Source organism: Carlito syrichta, unplaced genomic scaffold, assembly GCF_000164805.1.
Source record: "Carlito syrichta isolate Samal-C Ts95f unplaced genomic scaffold, Tarsius_syrichta-2.0.1 Scaffold145449, whole genome shotgun sequence".
Classification (NCBI taxonomy): Eukaryota; Metazoa; Chordata; class Mammalia; order Primates; family Tarsiidae; genus Carlito; species Carlito syrichta.
In genome coordinates, this window is record NW_007089545.1 from 683 (window position 1) to 19950 (window position 19268).

General features: G+C 61.7%; 1 protein-coding gene across 2 annotated transcripts in view; it reads right to left on the reverse strand.

Annotated features, from left to right (window-relative positions):
• Positions 1 to 3202: 3202 nt before the first annotated feature.
• TBC1D9B (TBC1 domain family member 9B) overlaps positions 3203 to 19268 on the reverse strand; it is a 35465-nt gene continuing 19399 nt past the window's right edge. The window contains exons 7-21 of one of the 2 annotated variants that reach the window (XM_008050425.2): positions 18630 to 18791; positions 18171 to 18321; positions 17146 to 17360; positions 15310 to 15427; positions 13902 to 14187; positions 12285 to 12414; positions 12108 to 12206; positions 10838 to 10906; positions 9787 to 10027; positions 9381 to 9446; positions 7761 to 7832; positions 7526 to 7576; positions 6204 to 6266; positions 5725 to 5831; positions 3203 to 4458 (exon numbers count right to left, since the gene is read on the reverse strand). In XM_008050425.2, the coding sequence (XP_008048616.1) occupies positions 3781 to 4458; positions 5725 to 5831; positions 6204 to 6266; positions 7526 to 7576; positions 7761 to 7832; positions 9381 to 9446; positions 9787 to 10027; positions 10838 to 10906; positions 12108 to 12206; positions 12285 to 12414; positions 13902 to 14187; positions 15310 to 15427; positions 17146 to 17360; positions 18171 to 18321; positions 18630 to 18791 (2508 nt within the window). In that variant the 3' untranslated portion in view covers positions 3203 to 3780. The remainder of the gene's footprint in view (positions 4459 to 5724; positions 5832 to 6203; positions 6267 to 7525; positions 7577 to 7760; positions 7833 to 9380; positions 9447 to 9786; positions 10028 to 10837; positions 10907 to 12107; positions 12207 to 12284; positions 12415 to 13901; positions 14188 to 15309; positions 15428 to 17145; positions 17361 to 18170; positions 18322 to 18629; positions 18792 to 19268) is intronic. The other variant, XM_008050426.2, reaches the window with a different exon arrangement.

Here is a 19268-nt window from a genome sequence, read left to right on the forward strand (position 1 = left end):
TCCTTCCACCTCAACCTTCCAAGTAGCTGGAACTACAGGTGCGCGCTACCACACCCGGCTAGTTTTTGATTTATTTTAGAGACGAGGTTTCACCAAGTTGCCCAGGTGGGTCTTGAACCCGCGGGCTCAGGCAATCCACTCGCTTCGGCCTCCCAAAGTGCTAGGATTAAAGACTGAGCCACCGAGCCCGGCCTGTTTTTATTTTTTTTGAGTTGGAGTCTCACTCCATCTCCCAGACTGGAGCGCAGTGGCGGCTCCCGGCCACCACAACCTCGACCTGCCGGCTCTGGCGATCCTTCTGCCTCAGCTTTCCAAGTAGCCGGAACTACAGACGCACACCACCACGCCCAGCTATTTTTTTTTTTAATTTATTGTAGAGACAAGGTCTCCCCAAGTTGTCCGGGTGGGTCTCAAACCAGCGGGCTCAGGCAATCCACTCTCCCTGGCCTCCCAAAGTTCTGGGATTACAGGCTTAGCCAGCGAGTCCAGCCTAGAAATTTTTTAAAAATGGAGTATGAGTACAGTTTGATACACTTTGTTAACACACACACACACACACACACACACACACACACACACACAGAGACACTCACACACAGGAAACGATCACCATGACGAAGGTGATGACTGTCTAACAATGCCTGGAAGTCTTTGTATTCCCTCCCTCCCTCTACTTGGCCCTAGACATTTGCTCATCTGTTTCTGTCGCTGTAGATTCATTGGCATTTTTTAGATTTTTATATAAATGGGATCATATAGCAGGTACTTTTTCTGTCTTTTTTTTTCACTCGGCATAATTACTTTGAGATCCATTCCTGAGTCCTTTATTCCTTTTTGTGGACGAGTAATATTCTGCTGTGTGGTTATTCCACAGTAGGTTTGTCCTATCCATCACGCTTGTTTACAGACACTGGGCTGTTTCTAGTTTGGTGCTGTCAACAATAAAGTTGCCATGATCGTTTAAAAAAATGGGGTTTTAGCTAGGCCTGGTAGCGCGCACCTGTAGTTCCAGCTACTTGGAAGGCTGAGGTGGAAGGTTTGCCGGAGCCCAGCAGGTCGAGGCTGCAGTGACCGGGAGTGACCACTGCACTCCAGTCTGGGTGACAGAGAGACTCCAACTCAAAAAAAAAAATGGGGTTTGAGAGACTGAGCATGCAAGCACCATGTGTGACAACAGAACTGACCGCAGCTTCCTCGTGGCCAGGCCGCAGCCTCTGCAGGGCAGGCTGCACCGGGACCGTGGGTGACCGCAGCACGCCCGGGTCGGGTCAGCTCCCCTGCCGACCACATGGGACACCCTGCTTCCAGCTAGCCCCCCTGCGCCTCCTGCATCCGCATCAGAGCCCAATGATGCCCACCCTCCCTGCTCTGCTGCCCGCCTGGAGCTAGGGAAGGCCACCTCCAAGCAGCGGCCTCCGTGCGAGGCCTTCCTCGTTTCCCTGAGTGTGGGTGAGAACAGGTCTGCAAAGAATGATAGGTGCTTAAGGAAGTGAGCAAATCAAGCTGACATCCCTGGCATTGGTTCAACTAAAAAATAAAACCAAATTCTGAGCAGTACTGCCTTAAGCACTAATGAAAGGAGGGATCCTGGGAAACTTAGAATAAACTCAGCAGAGCCTCAGCAGAGCCATTTTGCATAGACTGACACGCTTTGAGTCTAGCACAGGTTAGACGTGGACAGATAAACTTGCCATAGGCAGGTTCTAGGAGGTGCTCGGACATCTCACTGCAGGCCAAGCTGGCGACCCGCCCCCTCCCCTTGGCAAATCTCCAACAGACTCAAGACAAGGGCAGCCCACCATTCACTTCATGGTTTAGCCTCGCCTCTAGGAAACGTTCGGGCGGCCTGCCAGCTCCGGAGGTGCTGCGCCTCCCTCGCCTCTCCCTCTCTGTCCCTCCTCCCCCATCCATACCCCGACAGTGAGGGTGGATGGCCAGGCCAGGGGAGGCGCAGCACCAGCAACCCAGAGATCAGAGTCATGCAAGGAATTGCAACACACAAAGAACTAAGGAAATAAAAGTTTATTTAGAAGTAAATTAAGCCGGGCTTGGTGGCTCAGCCTGTCATCCCGCGCCTTGGGAGGCCGAGGTGAGTGGATTGCCTGAGCCCGCGGGTTCGAGACCCGCCCGGGCAACTTGGCGAGACCTCATCTCTACAATAAATCAGAAAAATCAGCTGGGCATGGTAGCGCATGCCTGTAATTCCGGCTACTTGGAAGGCTCAGGCAGAAGGATCGCCAGAGCTCAGCAGGTCGAGGCTGCGGTGGCCGGGAGCGGCCACTGGGCGACAGAGTGAGACTCCAACTCAAAAAAAAAAAAAAAAAAAAAAGCATTTTTAAAACCAGCCGAATCCACAGAGACAGGAAGTAGATTAGCAGTTGCCTGGGGCTGAGGGCAGGAACAAGTTTGGCGACAGCTGGGCCTTCGGGCCTTTCCGAGGCGATGAAAACGTTCCAAGTACCGTCATGGAGGTAGCTTGGAGGTCGCTACACGGTCTGCACATTCCTAGAAATCACCGAATTGTCACTGGAAGCGGCACATTTTATGTGTAAATTGTACCTTAACAAGGCTGCTAAGTAAAGAAGAAAAACAGCGGCCACAGAGATACACAGCAGTTCCGCCCCCTTGGCGCACGGCGTGGACCACGCCTGACAGGGCGGTGGCACCGGCTGGGGCGTGAGAGGCCGCGGCCAGCTCACGGTCGCTCATCACTGTCGTTCACCTCCCTGCACCTGCTTCATACATTCAGCGCCGCCATGGCCAGGTGCAGATTCAGTGCACAGAGCGCTGGACGATATTCACGCTCTTGGGCCGCTCAGAGTGTAGCGCCCCATGGGGTGAGGGCTGCACGTCTTCTGGCAGAAGCAAGAGTGCCCCACGGTGACCGGCTCGGCCCTGCTCTGGCTCGGCCCCAAGGGTCGCTGTCCCCCCGTTGCTTCTGGAGCCCTACGGCCCAGGCCTTGAGAACACGCTTCCTGCACCAGGACCCAGGCCCCCTGGCCACACAGGGGAGCTCAGGATGTCCTCTGCCACAGGTCAGCACTGGCCCTGCCCGAGTGAGCCAGCCCCTCCACCCCCGCCCCAGCCCCACGGGGACCAAGTGTGGGAGCCTCGGGAACACAGCCAGGGCCCGCACCTGCCAGGAGAGCAGCCAGGAGGCCCGAGTGGTGGCGGCGGCCACATCAAGGCACAACACACGGGGTGGATTTTCTCTTAGGGATTTATTAAGGCATTGAGCACAGTGTGATTTTTAGCCAACTGCGTGAATCCAGGGCTGTGCACCAGGACCTGAGGGTGTGCTCTCACGCTCCTGGTGCGGGTGGCAGCTGAGGGCCTAGGCCTGGCGGCATCTGCCTGTGCAGTGGGTGCTTGGCGCCTGCGCTCCTCAGGAGGCTGGGCCCCTGGCTCCTGGAGAGCAGCCTGAAGGTCTCCCCTTTGGTCCCCACAAACGCACGGCCTGAGACGCCCACCTGGCGCCAAGTGGTGGGGACAAGCCTGGCCTGCACAGCTGCAAGAGTGCGGCCTGTGCCTGCGGCTCGGGGTGCAGAGGCGGAGGCGAGAGGGCAGGTCTGAGCCTCTAGCACTACAAGGTGGGCCCGCTGGGCGGGGGAGGTGGGAGCAGTCGGCCTCTTCCGGGCCCCCGGCGGGTGCTGCCTGGGCTCCGGTGACAGTGTCCACCTCGGCCTTCTTTCCTGGCCCCACACGCTGCCCCGGAGAGCAGGAAGGGGAGCCTGGGGACAGCGGCGAGCGAGGGGGCGCGGTCTCAGCGGCGGCCACAGGTTAGCCCGAAGCTCCCGGAGGCTCGTAGTCACTGGAGGTGCTGACCTGCCTCTCCACTTTCTTGTGGTCCTTGATCTTGAGGCCAATGTCCACCCTCTTCTCGAAGAAGTTCACCAGCACGGACTCCGTGAGGACAGAGGCCAGGACCTGCTCAAAGGAGATGCACCAGTCGGCGTCGACCGAGCCCCCGCTGCGTGTGGGGCTGCGGGCCTCCCCACCCACTAGCACCGTGTCGTCCGGCAGGTCCTCGCACGGCAGGGAGCCCACGCTGACCACCGAGTATGAGGACACGGACACATCGTCTTTGGTGTCATCGTCAGACAGCAGCTGGGGGGGCGAGCCCTGGCCCTCGCCGCTGCCGCCGTCCACCACCGCCTGGCTATCCTGTGGCGCCCTCCCCAGGTGCGTGTCGCCGCCGCCCTGGGCCTGGAGATCCCCTGTGGCCGGAGGGAGCAGCTCCGGGGCCGCGGCAGGCTGGGCTTCGGGCGTCGGGGGCCTGTCCTGCTCGGGGACGCCGTCCTGGGGCTTGCGGCCCGCCCGGGCCGAGAACTTCTTCCCCACCTCGCCGATGCGCAGCAGGAGGCTGGCCACTGTGGCGATGGCGTGGTACAGCTCCTGCTCCAGGGCGTCCTCGCCGAACATGTTGTACAGCGTCTTGCACAGCTCGATGAACTGCTCCTGGGGGGGAAGTGGAGTGGGGCAGGAACAGGGTGACACGCGGGCGGCAGCTGCCGTGCCTACCAGGCGGACGGACGGAGCAGCCAGGCTGGCCCAGGCCCCGGGAACAGCGACGCGGCCAGGGCCACACCGCCTTCCCAGCCTTCCTCTCCAGAACCTTCCACGGCACACGGGGACACGCTCAGCCCAGGCTCCCTCCGTTTCTCCGCCCACTTCATCAGCAAGAGATTGGCTTCTACCGCGACTCTCCAAACCTGGTCACTGTGAGGCCCCCGCTGTGTTTTGAGCCTGTAGCCTTTTGTATCTTTTTTTGAGTTGGAGTCTCACTCTGCCGCCCAGACTGGAGTGCAGTGGCCGCTCCCACCGCCGCCTCCACCTGCTGGGTGCCGGCGATCCTTCCGCCTCAGCCTTCCAGCTACAGCCTTCCAAGTAGCTGGAACAACAGGCGCGCGCTACCACGCCCAGCTGATTTTTGATTTATTGTAGAGATGAGGTCTCAGCCAAGTTGCAGGCGGGTCTCGAACCCGCGGGCTCAGGCAACCCACTCACCTCAGCCTCCCAAAGGCCTTTTATATCTTTAATCAGAAGTGACTTCAACCCTTCCCTTCACTGAGACCCTTCAGGGCATGGGGGCGGTAAGTGCAGCCTGGGTCAGCTCTGATGGAGTGGGGTGGGGGGAAGGAGGGAGGGGAGGTCGTCCGTCCTTAAACCATACTTCCAGGCCTCCATCCGGGGAGGATAGAGCCTCGTTCCCAGGGCCAGTGGGTGAGGAAGAGGAGGGTGCCCCTCTGGGCACCAGCAGGCAGGTTGGCCAGGGACCCCCTCTGGGCACTGCTGGGTGGGTCTGGCCCAGCCAGGCCAGGATGTGTCTCCTCTGGCTGGGGCCTGCAACCTGCACCCAGGGCCTGCCCCTGCCTTGCTGGGAGACCTGGGACAGGACGCCAAGCTCCCAACCCGAGAGGCCAGTGAGTGAAGGTGGGCCTGCAGCGCGGAGGGCGGCAGGATCTGAGTCTCTGGCCACTGGAGGCCAGCCTTCCCAGGGCTGCTCTGGCCATGGATGCTGGCTCGCTCTAAGCTGCTGCCACCTTGGAAGCACCCCTGGGCAAGACCCTGGCACAAGGGCCCTGTCTTTCTGGAATCGTCACTGACTGGCTCTCGAGGCACGGAGGAGGGCTCCCACCTGCGGGAGTTGCTGGAGCAAGGGGCGGGGCGCCGGCGGCCCTTCAGCCCTGTCGTGGGCAGACCCTGGGCTCCGACGGCGCCTACCTGGTTCATCCTGGGAAGGTCCTTGATCGTCTCCCCCTGAGCCTCCTTCTCCTTGGCCCACATCCGGAGGTAGTGCCGGTAGTCCGGAGGGCTGGTCCCCTTCTCCTCTGAGTCAGGAGAGAAAGAAGGGCTGGGGGCAGGGCGCAGCGGGCGGGGTCCCTGGACTGCTGGTGGCGGGAGATGCCCAGCACACTGTGAGTCTCCCTCAACCCACTCAAGAGGTGGGACTGAAGCTGGAGACGATGGCCTCGCCTGCCCTCCGGAGGACGGCGCAGACGGCAGGGGCCGGGAAGAAGGCCGGCAGGAATGCGGGTGCGGGGCGGAGGGGCAGGGCTGGGGCTGGCAGGGACAGGGCCTCCGGGGGCCGGCGGCCATGTGCCTCGAGGGCAGCTTCCCGGGGCTGGGGCTCCTCCACGGTGCCTGGCATGAGGGCACTCACGCCACCCGGGGTCTCCAGCACCATCGAGCACGGCCCGTACCTCCTCCTTTCTCTCGGGCGTCCTCATTTCTGCTGCCTTCTCGCCTCTCCTGTGGCGAAGTTTCTGGACAAGCGGAGAAGAAAAAAGAGCATGAGAGCTTCCTTCTGCTGTGACCCCAACACCCCAGGGTCCTTGAGGCCTCTGGGGCTCGGCTGAGCCAGCCCTGGTTGGATCCTGGGCAGACAGCCCCTGCTCCCTGCCCGCTACCTTATCCTGCACACAGCACCATGGGAGGGCCTGGCCACTTGCATGCTGGCCACACTGAGGCGGAACGCCACTGGGCTGTCCTGCCTCTGTTCCAGGGACCACGCGTTTCACCACGCATCTCTGAAGGTATCGAGGTGCATTACCCACAGGTCAGGAACTAACAAACTCTGCAGTTCCTGCTGGCAAAGGTCCCGTCAGGACCCTTACTACGGTTCCCATGCCTGCCGCGAGTTCACAGGGCGGTGTGCAGTGCCGCACCTCTGAGGGCCACACTGCTGGGGCTGGCACACGTGCCCTGCACATGCATGCACACGGGGAGGTGCAGGCGCTGCCTCCTGGGACGGTCCCTGAGGCAGCATGGCCAGTGGGGCTCCTCAGCTCAGCCGCCTGACCTGGCTGGCGGGGGCATGACAGGTGGCTCTCCTGGCTCAGGACTCCTGCCCTGGGCACGGGGCTCGGCACGGCCTCTCCCAGAGCCCAAAGCACTATGCTGCCCAGGCCCAGGCACAGCAGAAGGTGACCTGCTTGTGTCAGTCCCTTAAGCTCACGGCCACCTGACAGTGTCTGAGTCAGGAACCAACAAACTCGGCAGTTCCTGCTGGCAAAGGCCCGTCAGGCAGGCACCTTGACGCACACGGGTTCTCACCTCCCCTTGGGGCGGTGCCTCGGTGTGCCACCCCACATATCCAGGGTACGCTGCGTCAGTGAGCGCCCTGCATGTCGGCCGCTCCCTTGTCCAGTCCCAAGGCCCCGAACGCCCGCTGCCTTGGTCAGACACTCCCGGCAAGCGCTGCCCTCAGCCAGGAGTGAGTCTGCGCAGGCAGCAGCATGCGCATTCCACTGACGAGAAAACGAGGCAGGACTCGTGCACCCCAGCCTCAGACCCACCCCGTGCTCTTCCTTCCCATGAACGCGAGAGCGTGCCTGCATCCGTGCCGGCAGCAGTGAGCCTGGCTGCTCGGGGCCCAGTGCTGTGTCCTCGCCACTGGCCACCCGCAGGCCCGGTGCTGCCCTCTCTCTCAGGGCAGGAGGGGCTCGGCTCCGGGCCCTTCTCAGAGCTCAGGCTTCCTGACTATGAAGGCGCGCCAGAAGAGGTCGCCTGCCTCGGGACTGACCTTGAGCCTCCCAGGGCGGGGAAAGATCCAGGTCTGAGGCCAGAGGAGATGCTGAGAGACAGCGGAGAGAAGCAGAGGGCGGGGCGGGTCCAGGAGGCAGAGAGAGAGAGAGAGAACATCCACAGGCGCTCAGCCCAGAGCACGGCCGGGCTGCCCCCACAAGCTCCGGGAGTGCCCCACACAGCCTGTGAGCCGGGCCCAGCAGGATGGGGGCCAGCGTGCCGCAGGCGCTCACCTTCTGAGGAGCTGCCCTCCGTGAAGTAATGGGCCGCCTCCAGGGCTGACTCTGCTTCCTCCGGGCTCAGGGCTGGAGAGGGAAGAAGGGAGTGAGGCCAGGGGGTAGGGGCTTCCCTCCGGGAGGGGCTCCTGGTCCCGGGCGGGGGCTGTGCCTCCCCACTGTGGGCCACCTGTCCCGCGCCCACAGTCGGTTCCGGTGACGTGTTGCTTCCCTGACCTTTACATGGAGCTCAAAAACGAAACACACATCCCGGGTAAGAGTCGATTAGCACCACTGGGGACCCAGGGAACAGCGGCACCCTCCCGTGCTGGTGATGCATGGCGGAGCCTCCCACAGGCGTGTCAAGACCAGGGGCTGTCCCGCATGGGGACAAGGTGGCTTTGCCCTGGCAGTCTGGCTGGAGCCAACTATTGCACCCAGGGCTGTGGGTCATGTGGTCCCGGTGGCTCACTGCCCAGTGTCCAGAGCAGATGCAGTGAGAAGGGTCCCATGGTGCAGGCTGCGGGGCGGCCAGGTGGGCCGAAGAGCTGGGGCGCGGCGGGCGGCCCATGAGCCCTCACCCATGCCGCAGGCCCAGGTGAGACCGAGGTGTCAGGAGCCTTTTCTGCTCGGGGGCCCATGGCAGTCGCCCAGGGCAGGTCACGGCTCTAGTCCACAGGCCGTTTGGTGACTCTTGGGGGGAGCCGCAAACTCGGTCTCCCAAAACCACTAGGGGCCAGCGCTGAGAGCCCCTCTGATATCATCCTGCACAGGACTGCAGGGTCAGGACAGGCTCACCTTGGCCAGAGCATCTGAGCGAGGCTTCCGCCCGCCTGAGCCTAGCTTCCTCGGTGATAACTCAAGACAGTTCCCTTCCTCCTAAGGACCCATGGGCCCATAAGCCCTTCCCGGCTCAGCTGGCCCTCACCCTCACTGGGGTCCCGCGAGGCTCCAGCACTGCCTGGAGAGGTCAGAGCCAAGGGCCCCTCCTGGTGCCGACAGGTCCCTGGGGAGCCTAGTAGTACCCGCCCCCCCAGATCCTCTGGGAACCACGGGATAAGCCCTTCAGAGACCAGAAAGACTTGCAGGGCAAGGCATCTCGGGCCGACCCTGAATCTCCATTCACGCATCTCTTGTGGTTTTGGGGTCGAGCCGCTTGTTCCCAGATGTCCGGGCACCCTGGCTTTCCCTCACGCCCCTTCCCAGACCGCAGCTCTGCTCGGACCCTGGCCGGGCTCTGCCCCGTCCTCCCTCTCCCCACTGTGGGCCTCCATGGGGGCCTGCATCCACACCTTGGTACGCTATGTCTGAACTGGGGAAAAGCACCAGACCCTGGCTGCGGAGTGGGCAGGGCTCTCACCTGGGGGGGCTCTTGCCTGGAGGAGAGGAAGACTCACGCCCGGGGGGTGGTTTCATCTGGGGGGGGCTCTGAAGCTCAGACAAGGGGAGGCTCTCACCTGAGGGTTTCACGCCTGAGGGGAGGTTTTCACCTGGGAGGGGTCCTCATGAGGGGGCTTGCACCTGGCAGGAGACTCTTACCTGGGGGCCCCTCATGGGAGTACTCATACCTCAGGGGAGGCGTTCACCTGGGGGGTGCTCGTATGTGAGGGGGGTTTGCACCTGGGGGGAGGCTCTCACCTGGCGGGAGGTGCAGCTTGTAGAGCAACTTGAGCTTCTCCGTCAGGTCCCCGTGGTACATCCCGCCTGGAGGAAAGCCGGGGAGGGGGTGCTGGTGAGATGGCTTCTGGGGTGCACGGGGGACCCTCCTCAGAGCCCGCACTGCCCAACTCCCTCCCTGAGGGCCACGGAGTCCCAGGCCTGAGTCCCTGGAGCCCAGCCAGGACAGCTCCGCCTTTGTCAAGGACGGGAGACCTGGCCTCCAGGACCCGGCTGTGGTGTGCACCCTGGGGCCCACTTGTCTCCAGTGGGCTGACTGCTGTTCCCTCATGGAGGCCCAAGGCTCAGGGCCACCCTCGCTGGCAGAGGAGACAGCTGGGGAGGCTGGGGGTGCAGCTGGGAGGTCAGCCTGGCCACAGGCACTCACTCATGCCCATCACGAATTCCTTGAAATTGATCAGTGAGTCCCTGTTCTGGTCCAGCAGCCGAAACACGCGCCCGGCCAGCACCGGTGTGTGGGAGCCACAGGCCCAGGGCGTCAGGCTGGCGAAGAGCTCGCGGAACTGGCTGGCGCCAATGCGGTACTGCTCCAGGTAGGGCAGGCTGGGATCCCGGCGGCTGGCGGCTGAGCTGCTGCCGCCCCAATACTGGCTGGCCAGGGGCTTGGCCTGTGGGGACAGGCTGGTAAGGCGGCCGGTCACTGGCTGCAGCCGAGAGGACCCCAGGCTGGCGGGCATGCCCCTGCCTTCTGCCACACCTGCACTCACAGAACCCTCGGCTGGAAGCCGCGGCCCCTCTTAACAGGCCGGGAACACAAGATAGCACTCAGCAGCCTCCAGAGCAGTGCTGGTGCAATGGCCACCCTACAGACAACAGCGCCATGTGGCTGTGCACCCAATGTGGCTGGGGCAGGTAGACCCTGCAGCTGCTGCCTCCTCATCGGCACCCTGCCCCCTTCTCTTGTTACCAGTACCTCAGGGTTCCTGGCAGAGCCCCTCTGGTCCCACCCACAGGTGACTGGCCCTGTCCCCAGGGCACGAAACCTCATGTGGCCCAGCAGCCAACACCATCCTGTACCATCATACCTAACCTGGCTCAAGTCGATGATCAACCCTGGTCTTTCGCTAAAACCACCTGGAGAGAAAAATTCTCTTTCTGCTGTGGTTGCCAAGGATAGGATAGTTCTGGAGCAGCTGACAGCAGGAGGGGCCGCCAGGGGACACAGAGGTGGGGAGGCTGACAGCACATCTGAGCGCCTGGATCCCACCTCGCTGAAGCCCTGCATGCCTAGACTTTTCTGCGACACGAGCCGATGCACACCCTCTTCTGCGCAGGCTGACTTGGGGTCTTCTGATATCTAAAAGAGCATCCTGCCTAAATTCCCAGGAGGATTCGGCTCTGCCACACGGGTCCACGGTAACTGCATCTGAGGGTGCACCTGGATGGGTACGGGTCCCGCCCTGGCTCTGGGCTGTCACCTTAAACACCGTGTAAAGGTCCTCCAGTTCTTCGGCGGAGAAGCCAATGTCCACGGGTATAGCACGGACCTGGGGAAAGGGAAGCCGGCTGTACCCACGGGTGCCCACCTCCTGCTGCACGACTGGGTGGCTAGGAGGGACACTCATGGGCTCCAGGGTGAAGGCATGAGCAGTCCTCTTGCCAGCCGGCCCATGTGATGGGGTCCACTCAGGATGTGCGCACAATTCACACGCTCGTCCCTGACCCCGTGGCTGAACACCCGGGTTGCTTATTTAGCTCCTGTTGTCTGAATCTCTGCAAAGACCGTGGAGGCGCCTCTGAGACCTGGCCGTCCATGCTCCTTTCTTTTTTCAGATTTCTTTTTTTTTTTGAGTTGGAGTCTCACTGTCACCCAGACTGGAGTGCAGTGGCCGCTCCTGGCCACCGCAGCCTCGACCCGCTGGGCTCCGGCGATCCTTCCGCCTCAGCCTTCCGAGTAGCCGGAATTACAGGCATGCGCTACCACGCCCGGCTGATTTTTTGATTTATTGTAGAGATGAGGTCTCGCTGCCCAGGCGGGTCTCGAACACACGGGCTCAGGCAATCCACTCACCTCAGCCTCCCAAAGGCGTGGGATTACAGGCTGAGCCACCGAGCCCAGCTAGTTTGCTTTTTTGGCAGAGACAAATCTTGCTCTATTGCCTAGGCTGGTCTCAAATTCCTGGGCTCAAGTGATCCTCCTGCCGCAGCCTCTCAAAGTGCTGAGCTTATAGGCGTGAGCCACCATGTCCAGCTAGATTCTTCTTTTACTTTAATCGGCTGCAATCAGGTGACTTCTGTTGCTTGTGAGCAAGGCACCTTCACTGTCCCACAGGCCCTCTGAAGGGGGCAGGGATATGGAGACAATGGAGGAAGTCCCCGCCTCTGGAGGCAGAAACTACAAACAGTCCTGGCAGTACCAGGTGGCAGGACAGCCTAACCCCTTCAGACAGGAGGACGAAGGCTTCCTTGGGGAAGACACGGGTATAGAGGGGTTGAGTGTCGCTACCCAGCCAGGACAGGGAACACACAGAAGAGTCAGGCCAGAGTGCTTGGCCCTGAGGGCGATCGGCCTTCAGGGTGTGAGTGTCGGAGAAGCCACCCACAGGCCCATCCATGAGCAGGAAAAGATGATGAGGGCCCCTCCGCGCCCCCCACATTGCACCCACCGCACCCCAGGACCCGACGCAGATCCTGCCCACGATGGAGACCTGAGGCGGCCCGCCCACCTGCCCCGTCCCGCCCACGCACCACACTCCTCTTGGCGGTGTCCTCCAGGGACTGGATCACTTTCAGTCTCTGCCTGAACCGCATCTGCTCGATGTCCTCAGCCCGCAGGCTGCTGAATTTCTGTGGGCCAGAGGGGACCCTGTGAGGCCCGCCAGCCGAGCCAGTCCCACCCAGGAGCCAACCCCTCGGAGCGCTGACCTCATAGGAGACTTTCAGGAGGTCAAAGATGTCCACCTCCGTGGGGGGCTCATCTCCGCTGGTCAGCAGGGCATGGAGGTGGGGGATGGGAGGGGAAACACTCTGCTTATTGACCACATGATCCAAATATCTGCAAAGGTCAGAGGACGGCAGTGTAGACCGCACAGCCGTAGGTGCCCCTTCCCACAGATGAGTGCTGGAGAGGCCAGACCTGCACATCCCGGCCAAGGCCGTGTCGGGGTGTGGCTCTGAGGCAGAGTTGTGCCTGGCAGGCCCCAGTAATTCGGGGAGCTCTGAGGCCCCCTGGAGGCAGCTGAGGGGCATCCCAGCAGGTACCCTCCATAGCCCAGACCCCACACAGCCGGAGGGGCAACATGCTTCCTCGCCTGGCAGGTCACTGGGGTGGAGGAACCCCTGTCCCGGCCAGGAGGAGCTGGGATCAAAGGGTTGAGTCCCAGGAGGAAGTCAGGGAGGACACCTGGCGCGTGTCTGTGGGGACTCAGGACACAGTCCTGGGGACGGGCCCTGCTCTGACCAGTAGGCTTCACCTGCCAAGGCTTCCTGCCCTCCTAGGCCCGCCTGAGTTCAGGGCGGAGAAGTGGCTTGACCCCACCCCCGCTGACCTGGCTCCACCCCAAATCAGACCCTGTTCCTGAGGAGGCCCAATCTGTCTGTCTTAGGAGATGGGTGTGACACAGGTTCTGGTCCCTAGCAGGTATCTTGATGTCAGTGAGGACCAAAAGTGCCACAGCCTGGACAAGGGAGGCGCCACCCTGCCAGGCCCACAGGGTCCCGGCCAGCCCCTGGCAGGCTCAGCAGGCATGTGGCAGCATCCTGGGCTGTCCCCGGGGGTTGGAAGCATTCCAGGCCAGGCAACTCGCCCGCGTGGTGTGGGCAGGACAGAGCACACCAAGCTCAGGGCGTGGGCTACAGAGAGGCCGGGCTGGCATCTCACACGCCTCCCCTGCACAGGGGCTGACTGGTATGGGGACCTCCCTGCCCCAGGGAAGGGACAAGCTCAGGTCTGGTCAGGGAGCTCTGTGGATGCCAGCAGGTACAAGACCAGAGCAGGCAAACCGAGCAGGCCCAGGCCCAATGAGTGGGTTTCGAGGACTGCGGTGGGGGGGCTGAGATTCTGGGAGGAACCGAGGGCATGACTGGCCAGACCCAGTTCGTTCACAGCTGTTCCAGGAAGCCAGAGCAGCCTGCTTCCCTCGGGGGACCAACAGCTGAGTCACAGCATTTGGGAAGGACCAGTTCGTGGAAAGAGGGGCGTCCGGCTTCTGTCAGAGACAGCCCTGCTGTGCCAGCTGGCTCCTGACCACCACCCAGTGCTGTCACACTCGTATCTCGGCTCAGCACCCACGGTGGGAAGCCTCCCTAACCTCACGTCTGAGTGGCAGGCCTGCGGTGTGCCCAGCCTGCTGCCTGGCCTCATTTTCTCCAGCCCCCATCATGTCCATGCTACCTGGCCTCCCGCTAGAAGGGAAGCCGGCTCCTGACCCCAGAGCACCACGTCCAGCCATGGCCTGGCCAGCCCCTGGGCGCCGACTGCGCGGCGCGGGCTGGCGAATGGAGGCTCTTCCATGAGCCCCGGGCAGGAGGAGTGGACGTCACCTGCCCAGCACGGTCATGGCCTCGCCCTCGTCGCTGCAGCCCAGCAGCTGCTCCGTGTTGGCATCCAGGACGGCCAGGGCCACCTGCAGGATCACCTTGATGCCCTCGTAGAAGAAGCAGTCGACGACGACCACGGCACTCTCGAAGGGCATGACGCTGAGAAAGAGCGTCAGGAACCAGGACAGCGAGATGCTGGAGATCACACCCAGGTCTTGCATCTTCTCCGAGAGCTGCGGCAGGAGGTCCCTTGTGAGCTCCTCAAAGATGCCTTGGTCCACCAGGGCCCCTGTGCACAGGACGAAGGGGCCAGTGGTGAGCTCACACTGTGGCCTTGGGCCCTTGCAGGGAGCCAGCCCTGGGCACGGAAGCCCGCTGGCCCGCCTCACCCTCATATAGTGAGGCCTGAGGGGTGCAGGCGGTGGGAGCCGACAAGGAAACAAAGGCCCCACGGCATCCCCCGATGGCAGTGAAGAGGCTGCGCCTCCCACCTGCCTCCCTGAGGGTTCTTCTGGGGGAACACTGACCTCTCCCTAAAAGACTCAGCCGTGAACGGCGGCCTAGGTGGCTTCTGCATCCTGTCCTGACTTCTGAACAACGCAGCTCTGAGGGACCCAAGGGTGGTAACACCACACGCCACAAAGAGGGAAGGATGGCTCAGAGCGGCGGTCTTAAATATGCAGCCCCTGGATGCATGGGGAAGTCCGTTTCGTCAAGAACAGATTTAACTGGATGTGAGTTTATAGCAGGTGAAGCTGGGCAACGTACAAGGGGTCTGCTACACTCCAGCTTAGACGCTTGGAATTTCCCATAACAAAAACACTTAAGTTGGATGGATGGGAATTCAGGCTCCGGGTGGGCATTTGTTTGTTTATTTAGAGTCACCCAGGCTGGAGTGTAGTGGCAGTATTATGGCTTACTGTAGCCTTGGCCTCCTGGGCTCAGGTGATCCTTCTGCCTCAGCCTTTTGAGTAGCCAGGCCTACAGGTGTGTGCCACCATGCCCACCCCATTAAAAAAATTTTTTTGGCAAAGATGAAGTCTTGTTATGTTGTCCAGGCTGGTCTCAAACCGCTCCTGCCTTGGACGCCCAAAATGCTGGGACGATGGGTGTGGAACAACCCTGCCCGGGCAGACTTTCAAAGCCACTGTGCAGTGTCCTCGGATGCCCACGGACATCAGCTCCTAGGGACCCCGTGAGTCTGGGTGGGAGTCCAGGTGAGGAGGTTGATGGCTGGGCTCTGTGACTGGCCCTCTGCTTGGCGGGCTGGCGTGTCTCGAGACCTGCTCTGAGTCTGCAGCGGCAGGTCAGCCATGAGGCCCTTGGGCCTACCTGGGAAGTGTTCGGCGTGGAGCCTGCCCCGGGCAGGGCGGCCACCCCCCGGGAGCTGTGGCCAGGCCGGGACACTCACCCACCACCCTGGTGTTGTAGTAGTCTGGCAGCATGCGCTCACAGAGGGCCACCAGGAGCCAGAAGGCCTCTTCCTCACTGCCGTAGAGCAGCAGCACCGACGTCACAATGTTCATCGCCTGCGGCACAGACAGCGCTGCTGCCCAGCAGGTACAGCCGCCCCCGCCCGCAGGGCCCATGGCCTCTGTCAGAGGGCAAGCCCACCCCTTCTGAGGGGGCCTGGCGCTCGGCCCTGAGATCGTGCCAGCCCCAGTCTGAGAAACATGCCAAGAGGCAACTTTCAGGAATTAATGTGACAGAAAGCCTGTCACTCCTTCAACCAGGCCGAAAGGCACCGGGAAACGAGAGGGTGATGTCTGAACAGCACACTTAGGAGAGGCATCTGGTATCACGGAGGGACAGAGGGCCACACTGACACATGGGGAGTGCATGGCCGGAGCCCCATGCCCAGGCCACAGACACCCACGCGGTGCCAGGGATGTGTGGCAGACTGGCCCACATGGCCTCAGTGGTAATGAGACTTAGGGTGAAGCGTCCGTGAGATTTAAAATCAGAAGCTGCCGGGAATGCGCATAGAAAGCCAAGTGAGACATACCCCCTCCCATCCATCACTACCGACACAACAGCGAGTGTAACAAGAGCTGGCAAGGACGGGTGGATGCAGAACCCACGTGAATTGCTGGTAGGGACTGAAAATCCTGCAGCTGCTGTGGAGGAAGCATGGAGGTTCCTCGAAAACTAAAAAGCAGAATAATGACCGCACAGCCTGGCAAGTCCACGTTGGGATACACACCCCAGACTGACAGCCGGGGCTCAGACAGACGTCTGCACGGCAGGCTCACCGCAGCCACAGGGCAGACACAACCCAAGTGTCACCAAGGATGGTGGAGGGACAGGCGGGAGCATCCCCACCACGGAGCATGCCTCAGCCCCCAAACAGAAAGGGGCTCTGGCACAGGCCCCCACACAGGCGACCCTGGAGACATAGGCCACGGGAAACAAGCCAGGCCAGAAGAGCAAACACGGGTGGGCCTACCCGGGACAACTGGGTCACCAAATCCGCAGACAGGAAGTGACCAGGGAGGGGCTCGTATAAGGGGCAGTTTCTGTTTTGCAAACAGAAAGTGCTCTGGAGACGATGGTAATGACGGCTACACAACAATGTGAATATACTTAATGCCACCGAGCTTTACCCTTAAAAGCGGCTGGCTGGGCATGCTGGCTCATGCCTATAATCCCAGCACTTTGGGAGGCGGAGGTGAGAGGATGGCCTGAGCACAGGGGTTTGAGACCGGCCTGGGCAACTTGGCGAGACCTCATCTCTATGATAAATCAAAAAATGAGCTGGGTGTGATGGTGCCCACCTGTAGTTGCAGCTACTTGGAAGGCTGAGGCGGAAGGATCACCCAAGCCCAGGTCGAGGCTGCCGTGAGCGTGCCACGCACTCCAGCCTGGGCAACGACTTGAGACTCTGATTCCAAAAAAAGGTTAAGAAGGCCTGGGTGTAGTGGCTCACACCTGTAATCCCAGCCCTTTAGGAGGCAGAGTTCGAGGCCACCCTGGGCAACTTAGTCAGACCAAGACCGCACCTCTATTTTTAATAACTAAGCAAGATGAAGCCGGACGGTTTTATGCTTTGCATGTTTTATCAACACGAGATGACCCGATGCTGTCTGACCTGGTCAGGAGCACGTGGAAGGCCTCATGCTGCATGGGCCAAGAGGATGGTCCACACTGCGTCCACAGTCGATGAGGTTTCAAAATCCCGTCTCGTTCCGTGGGGGCTCCCTCCTGGGGCCCCCCGCGGGGAGACGCCGTGCCCACCCCCAGGCCTCACCTGACAGTAGCCAATGGTGGGATTCCGGAAGGCATAGGCGGTCAGCACCCGCCGCAGCGCGGCGATCCCCAGCTCGTTCTGGAAGGCGGGGTGCTCGGGCATGGAGCGGTGCAGGTCGCGCTCAATCTCCTCTGTGGCCAGGCTGTACCGCCCCTTGGACTCCTCCACCAGCCTGGCGTAGTAGCCGGGGTGGGTCACCATCTCGTTCCAGGCCCCTGAGGAGACAGGGCAGCCGCCCCTCTGCTCATCCCAGTGCTCTGGGGCAGCAACGGGCAGCAGGAGACATGGGCGCCCCAAGGAGGGGTGGGGCTTCGGGCTAATCACGAGGGGTTGGCAGTTTCCCTTGCGACTGCTCTTTTTCTGCTATCCTTGTTACTATTATTGCTTTTTAAGTTATAGAGTCTCACTCTGCCGTCCATGCTGGAGTGTGGTGGCAAACTCATGGCCACCGCAGCCTCAACCTACTGGGCCCAGGTGAGCCTTCCACTTCGGCCTCCCGAGGAGCTAGAACCACGGGTGTGTGCCGCTATGCCCAGCTCATTTTTTAAAATGACTTATTGTAGGGATGAGGTCTCACCAAGTTGCCCTGGTTGGTCTCGAACCCCTAGGTTCAGGCCATCTGCTTGCCTTTGCCTCCCAAAGTGCTGGGATTACAGGCATGAGCCGCCATGTGAAGCTGATTTTAAAATTTTTGTGTAGAGATGAAGTCTTGCCATGTGGCCCAGGCTCGGATCAAACTCCAAGCAACCCTCCTGTCTCAGCCTCCCAAAGCACTGGGATGACAGGCCTGAGCCACACTGCCCGACCTTGCTCCCGCTCTTTGGGGGGTCACTTTGCCTAGGATGAGTGAACGGGTGACTTGTCCTCACAAGGTGGTCCGCGGGGCCAGGGTGTGAACGTCTTCAGACCCTGCTCCCAGGAGGGGAGGTGTCCAGGGGGCCTGCCTCCCGCCCCCCGCGGGGAGGCGCTGCCGCCTGCGGGCGCCCCGCCCAGGACCTTGGCGCCCAGGTGGCCGGGCCGCTCACCAGAGAGGAGGAGCCACAGCTCGCCGCGCAGGCTCTCGGGGATGCCCCTGAGGACCAGCTCCCGCGTCTGGGCCGTGCGGTACATGCACACGCCCCGGCCGTACTCGAGGAAGTGGATGTTCCACGATTCTTCCTTCATCCTCTCCCTGGCCTGGGGCAGCGAGGGGCAGCTGTGGCCTCCCGACAGACCCTCTCCTCGGGGCTTAGGGTCGGGGACTGGGGCCGGGACTCCGAGCTGGGGGCTCGGGGACACAGGATGGGTCCTAGGCTTGGGGTTACAGGGCCAGGGCTCAGGACCGGGGACTTGGGGCTCGGGGGCTCAGGGTTCAAGGCTTGGGGCCTGGGACTCGGGTCGGGACTCCAGGCTTGGGGCTTGGGAACTCAGGGCTCAGGGTTTGGGGCTCGGGCCAGGGGTCAGGGGTCAGGGTTCCGGGCTCAGGGCGTGGGGCGTGGGCTCACCCCCTTGGCACCGAGGTCCTCCACGGGTGAGTTCCCCTGGAAGAGCTTGAGCAGGCCCTGGGACGAGGTGGGCGCCTCCTGTGCACCGAAGCCCGGGTGGCCGCCCGGGGGAGAGTCAGGGCTGGCAGGGAGCTCCGTCACCATCTCAGGAGCTAGGGGGGACTAGAAAATACAACAGGGAAGGGGACACCCTGACCACCAGGCCGCTGAGACGTGGACATGCACCGAGAAAGAGTCTGGGGCAGACGGTGCAGGGCAAGAGCCTGGTCTGGCCAACAGGAGGCCATGGCCCCGTCAGCCCGCAGTCTCTTGGGCCCCTGGATGGCTACGCTGTCCTGCAGCCAAAGCCCCCACCTGGAGAGTCACACGGCCTTGGGGACGTGGGCTCTAGGCTCATCCTGCCGGACCATCTTTGTGAAGTCAGGACATTGAGGAGAAACCCTTTTTTTTCTTTTTTGAGTTGGAGTCTCACTCTGTCACCCAGACTGGAGTGCAGTGGCCGTTCCCGGCACCGCACCTCTCCTGCTGGGCGCCGGCAATCTTTCCGCCTCAGCCTTCCAAGGAGCTGGAACTACAGGCGTGCGCTACCATGCCCGGCTAGTTTTTGATTTATTGTAGAGATGAGGTCTTGCCAAGTTG